An 8,184-nucleotide genomic window follows, 5' to 3' on the forward strand; every position below is an offset into this window, starting at 1 on the left:
TTTGAACAAACGACATCTTTTGAATGAACATGGGAATGGCACCTTTCCCCATAATTATTTAAATACGAAGAGACTTGTGCCAACTCTTCGGCATACTATATAGCATGTTTTTTCATTTCATTTAGTTTTTGAAGTATTGTTAAAGTTTAATCATTTTAATGTTTATTAATTTTATTTATTTATTTGAAGTACTATTGAATAAAACATTTAAAATTATCATTTTTGCACATAAAAGAGATAAAGTAGTTTTTAATATTTTTAAATATGTAATTACAAAGTATAACATGTTCTTTTCATGAACAAGTGTAGTATAGTTCAATAATAAAAATGCATTGTTCTCATCAATATCAATGGACGCTGCACAAAAAGAAAGTCACATGGCATTCAAGACTTCTAGAAAAAGGAAAACTATGGCTTGTAGAAAACATCATTAAAACCCTTTGGTGCAACTTGGTATGATATAGACAAATTCAAATCATCTTGGGCAACAAAATGTGAAAGCATCATTGAAACACTAACAATGTGCACATCCTGTGGTATAGTCACAATGCAACATCATGCTATCATCTCGCAAAAGAACGATGCATCTACAGAAGAAATACAAGTAACAACAGCTTTATCAAGCACTATTCTCATCTTGCATACCAACAATACGGAGTCAACATGATGATAATGAAATGCCAACCATGTCTTGTGAGCAAAGATAGAAACAAATATGTGGTCTCACTACTACACAAAACAAATTCTCCATGCAAAGCCATTACAGCTTTAACTATTGAGCATCATTGATACATCCATCTTGATCTCCAAAACGACAATATCGATTGTAAATGGAACCTTGGACCGTCAATCAATTCTTGGCAATCCTCTAGTCTCTTGGAATAATGCATCACTTTCATAGCCATCTACTAGAATTGACTTGACTACATCTGATATTTTTCGCTTTTAACATGCTACATAATCCACTGCTCCATAAGTACATGGCTATAACAGAACATCCACATCCAAGGACAAGGCTTTGCATCCTCAACAGGCAATCCATCAAAAGAATTCTAGAGCTCCATTGTGAAAGTTTGATCCAATGCTCCAAGCAGAACACAAGAATGAAAGAGGTTACTGTTTACTCGACAATAGCATTCCAAAGAGCTGATCACATGAGTTCGCATGCATCATATTATGGAATAATAACTCTCTCATAGAAAAAATAGCAATGTTTAGGATGGATGGCTTGCTTGCAAAAGGTCACTCTACCTAGATATCACCTTGGAAAATGCAATGTTTTTGTTCCTATTCCCACTTGGCCATGGCGCCTACAATGGCAACATCTATCTTAGTGAATAAATCAAGATGCGGGCATCAACCTTGTTCTCTATGTACAACATAAGTACAACTTGCCTACAAAGGGACATCGGAAACTACAAGGGCACAAATAAGAATAGTTCAAATGAGGAGGTTGTCAGGGCACATCCTCCACTACAATGTTCTGGCTTCAATACTAGGATCCCCATCTTGGCACTAGCGTAACTTGAAGGACCTTATTATAATGGTCAACGTATGGGGCATGTCTCATTTCTTCCTTACGTTCACTCTTTGCAGACGAGGTCACCAGTACAAGGTGGGTTGAGATCAACATCAATAAGTTGAAATGCATTGCAAAGGAGTTCAATCTTGAATTCTCATGGAAAGATTACCCTGTTGAGTGTGCCATCCTCTTCCACACCACGTTCCACCTTTTCTTCAACCAGTATATTCTTGGCAGAGCTACTTGCATTAGGCCTCGGGGGGGGGGGGGGATCACTCATGAATATATGTATATATAACGTGAGCTCAAAACAAGGGATTTTTAAAATACCATTTTTATACATTTTTACATACAGAAGGGTGTTATATAAAGGGGCTACTTACAAATTGAATAGAAAAGGGTTGTGTTTTATTCAATAAAAATTTGTAGATTAGGATATTTCTAAATAGGCCATGAACGCATGTTATATAGAGAATATATATATAGTGAACCCCCCAAGCATTAGGCTCGCCACTCAGTCCATTCAATAAGAAGCTTGTGATACTATTTGGCAATCTTGCACAGTTACCACCTATCAGACCATCAAACAGAGTTCTGCGAACAATGTCACATCACCTCCTCATCGTACTGGGCACATAGAAAGCAATACACTCTCCGAACCTCAGTTCAATACACACGTGACTTGCCATTCCTACAATTTCTACAAGTGATCAGGCATCATTGTCCAACAAAGAAAGAGATACATGAATACTTACATCAATGCATGATCAACGAGAAGGACATCCTAGATTTCGTTGACCAAAAAACAACAATCATATGCATACACAAGGAAGATGTTCACAACTATAACAAGCAGATTCTACACAAATACTACACAGCTGAACAGATCCACACTGTCAAAGTTCAGATGAATGTAAACAACGAGCCAGCATTGTAGACCTGGCTACATGATAAGAACTTCCATGAGATAGAGGAGATAGCAGTTGAGGTGATTGCAATGATAATTGAGAACATTGACCTCACCATAGGTGCAACAAACACTATAATGTGTAAGATAAACCATATCGACACATCAAACGACAAAATGATATCAAGAATCCAGGTCAGGATCCAATCAACGAATCAACATCTCACCCTATAGTGCAACAAGCACAAACGCGAGGAATTGAATAGCAAGTGGTACCATAAATCCATGTTCTCATTGACACTCGCATATGCGATCACCGCTCACAAATCGCAAGGAGCCATAGTCAACCAAAAATCACTTCTATAAATAAGAAGCATGTTCTGTCCAGACTAGACTATGTAATGCTCTCCTGTGTAACTAAAAGAATAAATTTGCGTATCGTCGGCCTTCCAGATCCATTTGCCTTTGCTTCAATACATTTCTTGGCATCATGACTCAAGTAGAGAAACAACACAACTCAATAAAAAACAAACAAAGATTAAAAACAACACTTTCCATCACACAACAATCTCATACACTTCTTATAGCAAGTAATAAAGCAATCTTCTAAACCTCCTTTCAAACATTGTTTGCCAATATACTAATGTGTTTTTCTAATTATCTTATCTTACTAATAGATTTATTAACATACTAATGTGCTTTTCTCATTTTCTCTTTTCCAGATACACATCACTTGTTGAGGCAAAGATGAGTCCGGATGAGGTACACACAATCCAAACAATACCTAGTATGTATTAAAAAATAAATATATTACTTCATCTAACCACATTGACCTTTGCATGCAGATGTTCCAACTATACATTCAAAACCATAGGAATACCCAACGCCACCATTCTGCAAATACACAAAATTGCAACCACATAACGACAAATCAAATGAGAATGGCAAATGTCGCTAGGCAAAAGCCATCAACGTCTTCATAATGTACAATTACCTCCAAAAATGGATGGCCACATCCACTCAAATTCTCGATCAACAAACGTCGTCTTGCATTAGATGACAAGATCGCAACTGGTATACAACCTCCTACAAACTTCACAACCTTCATTTTTACTTGAAACAACAACACTAACTCATATGCACTTAACATGCAAGACTCCTCAAAGACATACTTGACTGACTCAAACTTAAGTGCGAAGACTCAGTTGACAATCCACTACGAACAAGCATGGCCCAAGCGCTTTTGGACGGGTTTTGGACACATGAACAAACGGCATTGGAACATATCCAATTGAGTTGTTTCACTATGGATTTAACATCTCGCTCAACCAGTTAGTAGAAGTCACGAAAAAACAAGGCAAGGACATACTAGAAGATTACATGAAAAAGAACCACTACAATCGCAGTTGTCACAATCCTGCAATAACGATTGAGAAGGTCACATACCTATTGAGCAAAGAGGTCTACACCCAGAAACACGATTCCAACTCCGATCCATTCAAGAACATAATCTATGTAATAGGCAAGTTCTCAAATGTAACTTCTTCTCAAACATTTTTATTAAAAAAAAACAAAACTAACAATATTAATTTTTCTCGTAGAAATGCAGATAGAAGCAAACTAAGAAAAAACCAATCTTCTGCTCTAGCGCCAAACTTGCAGCCTCAACCACAGCAAGTCTTGCCACTAGCTCAAGTACTTCCATATCATCTAGCACCGTCAGCACAACCAAAACCCATGAGCCTATCCAAAAGTGCCAACGCAGAGATATAAAAATAAGTACTTCATCTACAATATAAGATGTAAGAAAATGACAAGGAGTACGTAAGTTAGACGACCAACATCGAGAAAAGAATCCACCACCATCGAAGAAATCCCATCAAGAAAAAGAAGAAATACATAGAAACATTCAAGCCATTTGAGGATAACTTCGAGGTTAACATAGAAGCAAAAGTTAATAGCATAGACAAGGCTAGGAATTTTAAGCAAGCCAACATCTGTAGAAAAATGCAATCGTGACAAGGTACAACAACTAATACGGACACCTAGCAAGATGTAAAAAGTATTATTTTTTTAAGAGAAGAAACCTCATTTAACATAGTAAAAAAAATGTGAATGTTCAAACTCACTATTATTGACTCGAACTATAGAAGTATACATAGTCTCCTTTCGAGATTCTGCATGTATTTAAACAATGCTAAATCTTATTTATAAACGTACTTCACTTTAAAACACGTCACATGTCTAAACACCATCAGTAAAACTACTACGTAACAAACATGCAAGAAGTGCATATGGAATTTCATACTCGTTTACTTAGTTAAATGTGTCGACCTAGTTTTGTGAAAGATTTCACTTGCTTTACATTGAAACAATGGTTTTACCTTAGGTTTTCCGAGGATATTAATTTTCCAATGCAAAAATTTACATCGTGTGAAGCTTCACACCTTGTGATCGGACGCCGTGCCTCTGCCTATGGCCATTGGCTATGAGTGAGCTGTTTACTCCAGCTCAGTGGAGCTGCGAAAAGGTATGATCTACACAGAAAATAAGGTGGGGTCTCTGTGCGTGCGCCTGGGTGTATGTCTCTCTCACGCGAGAGCGTGTACAGTGCCTAGGCAAATGGTTGGCGTCTTAGAAGAATGGACCGGAGGGGAGGGAGAAGGCGTCGACTGATGATGAGGACAGAGCCTGCGACACGTGGCGGATGGAGGGGCGGAGGGAAGGCTCAGGGTGGCAGCAGGCGAGGCCCAGCGTGAGGACGAGCTCCATCTCGTCGCGGTTGTAAGACCCCGCAAGGCGAGGGTCGGCGGCCTCGGCAGCCATCTGGCCCTCGGTCCGGTCCCGAAGCACCCACAGGGCGTGCAGGACCTGGCTGGAGGGTCGCCGCCCGGTCGCCACCTGGATGGCCACCGCCCCGAAGCTGTACACGTCGGACTCGGTGGTCACCGTGCCTGTTTCCAGGCACTCTGGGGCCATGTAACCCGGCGTGCCGGCTATGGTCTTGGTCTCTGTGCCTGCGCCGCTGTCGTCCGACAGCCTGGCCAGGCCGAAGTCCCCGAGCCTCGCGTTGAAGCTTCCGTCGAGCATCACGTTGCTGGGCTTGATGTCCCGGTGCACCACCACCATCTCCCATTCCTCGTGCAGGTATAGCAGCCCTGCCGCTAGCCCCTTCAGCACATGGTAGCGCCTCTTCCAGCCCAGCAGCGGCCGCAGCCCCGGCGCCAGATCTGCCGCCGGCTCGTTCCCCAGCCACTGGTCCAGGCTCCCGTTCGGCATGAACTCGTAGACCAGCATCAGGCCCCCTCCCCAGTACCAGCTCTTCTGGCTCCAGCCTAGCAGCCGCACCAGATTCTTGTGCCGGAGCCTGCCAATGATGGTCACCTCCGCCGCGAACTCCCGCACCCCTTGCTTGGATGTCTGCGACAGGCTTTTGACGGCCACTTCCACGGCCTCGGAGCTGTTGCTGCTGCTTGCCTGCAGCGTCCCCTTGTACACCGCGCCGAAGCCGCCTTCCCCCAGCAAGCAGTCTTCGCTGAAACCATTGGTGGCCCTTTTGAGCTCCCTGTACCCGAACTTGCGTGGCCCGTAAGTCCAGGCCTGTAACGGATCATTGAACTCCATCAAGTTGCTGCTCCTTTTCCTCGCTACGAACACCGCTGCGAGCAGAGCCACCAGGATTGCAATCGCACACACGACGCTAAGCCCTACAATAAAGCCAACGGCGAACCTTCGAGGACGGGGGGGTTTAGCGAGGCCAGAGACGGTGAGGTTCCATGTTAGAACGCAGTGAGTTTCGGCGATAGTCCCAGAGGAGGCCGAGAACCCGACGTAGACGGACTGGGGCAGGAGCTTGCGAAGGTCGAGGGGGTACTGGGAGATGACAGGCACGGAGGGTTTGTGGGAGATGTCGTTGGCGTTGGAGATGTAGACGTCGAGGGAGAGGCGGAGGCCGTCGTAGTCGATCCAGACGCTGGTATTGGTGCTGACGTTACGGTTGAGGACGACGCCGAGGGGGGAGAGGGAGACAGTTCGGAGAGAGGCCGGAGAGGTGGTGTCGATCCCGACGTGGTTGTTGTCCGGGTCAAAGGAGTCCTTGAAGGTGTCGAGCTCGACGGCGAGCAGGCTCGAGTTGGTGGATGAATTAAAGAGGCCGAGCCATTGACCCGAGCTAGCGTCCGGCACGGAGTCGTCGGCCCTGCCGGGCGACAGCAGGAAGGCGATGCCGCCTCCGGTGGTGCCGGTGTCGTCTGTGCCGTTGCTGATCGGGCCCAGATTCACCAGGAAGGACGTGTTGATGGTGGCCGTGTGGTTGGAGGCCTCGTCCCATATCAGCACCGGCTGGTTGTAAGACACCCTCCCGGCGCTGTTCTTGATGATCGGGTTGGTCGACCCCGTGTCGAACGTCAGCTGCAGCGCCCCGTTCTGTGTCGAGCTGTCCTTGGAGAAGCTGAGATCGTGCGTGTTGTCGGGCGTGAAATTCTCGAACCAGAGATTCATGATCTCCTGTGCATCGCAGACTCGGCTTGCTGCAGCCACGGCCAGGATGAGGCATATTAGCTGGATCGCCATGAGCCATGGCTGACGGAGCAGGTGATACATCAAGGGATCAGAACAAGCTCAAGAAGAAGAAGAAGAAGTTGGCGATGGCAGTGTGCTCCTTGAGACAGAGTAATTTCAAATGGAAGGCAGGATGGCCGGTCGATATTGAGCTGCATTTCTTGGCGAGGGAAAAGGTTATAAGATTGTATTGTATTTGTATTGAGGCGGCGTCGTTGGTGCGTGTACGCACAGTGCTATGCATGCCGAGTCAGATACGGGATTGCCGTCGTGGCAGTCCTTCTCGTGTCTCAGGTCAAGGGCCCGACTTTCGTAGGTGCTTCCAAAGTTGCAAGTTCCAATCGTCTTCGCCATGCTGTCAGCGTTGCCTGGGCCTGGTTCAGCACGTGATTCTTCAGGAAAGCCGCAATTTGCAAATGCTGTCACCTTTGACTCGTTCTTCGCTTTGTAAGTTATCGCAACTTTATCAGAATTTTTGCCTTTCATTTCCAGGGTCGTTCTGATTTTTTTGCGGGGAGTCGATGTATCTTTGGGAAATTTCACCTTTTTGCAGTTCTTTTGAGATTCGTATATACAAGCATCCTCCCACTAGATATCAGAAGGAATCAAACGAGTCCAACATTGAATTTCTTTTTTTTAAAAATTTTTTATGCAATTTTAAAAATTCGATTTTGGGAGATAATAGTACACCTAAGAGCAAGTAATGTAATACTTTTTCGTAAATCAAGTGACACCTAAGCAAGATTCTTAGCATATACCTTTTTTTTTGTTGCATCGCTAGCCCCAAGGTGTTTGCTTTTTCACATCCGCTTTGCATTTGGCTCCCTTACCCTAACCTCGAAAGTTTAGAATATAATCGTCTAAGTTAATAAGAGGGGTAAATAACAAGGTGTAAAGTCCAACAACAAGGCATCCAACTCTCCAACCCTAATCACTCTTCCTTTATTGTATTTATCTCGATTGGTTTCTCGAATACTCCATTCAAATTCAAGCTCATCTTGATAAAAATCTCTAATTTTTCAAATAGTTTGGTTATAAGATCACCCCCCACATAATTGGTCATTTCAACTTATTCACTTATTTGACTAGATGAGGAAAAGGTTTTTAGTGAGCATTATTGCCCAATATTAAAAAGCATAATAAATACTAGCAACCCTTCATTCACAAGGAAAAGGTTTTTCATCAACATTGCCCC

The 8,184-nt window shown here is 43.7% G+C and overlaps 1 protein-coding gene across 1 annotated transcript; it reads right to left on the reverse strand.

Annotated features, from left to right (window-relative positions):
- Positions 1 to 4,730: 4,730 nt before the first annotated feature.
- On the reverse strand, positions 4,731 to 7,260 carry LOC148021307 (L-type lectin-domain containing receptor kinase S.4-like). The gene is made up of 2 exons (XM_087699185.1): positions 7,118 to 7,260; positions 4,731 to 7,078 (listed from the first exon to the last, which is right to left on the reverse strand). The coding sequence occupies exon 2, from the start codon at positions 7,029 to 7,031 to the stop codon at positions 5,064 to 5,066; it is 1,968 nt and encodes a 655-aa protein (XP_087555311.1). The 5' UTR covers positions 7,032 to 7,078; positions 7,118 to 7,260; the 3' UTR covers positions 4,731 to 5,063.
- Positions 7,261 to 8,184: the final 924 nt, after the last annotated feature.

Source organism: Lygodium microphyllum, chromosome 18 (assembly GCF_053477565.2).
Source record: "Lygodium microphyllum isolate KBCC chromosome 18, Lygodium_microphyllum_v1.1.10, whole genome shotgun sequence".
In the NCBI taxonomy this organism is placed as follows: domain Eukaryota; kingdom Viridiplantae; phylum Streptophyta; class Polypodiopsida; order Schizaeales; family Lygodiaceae; genus Lygodium; species Lygodium microphyllum.

Coding starts and splice junctions, on each gene's coding strand:
- LOC148021307 (XM_087699185.1), bottom strand. CDS start 7,031: ATGTATCACCTGCTCCGTCAGCCATGGCTCATGGCGATCCAGCTAATA.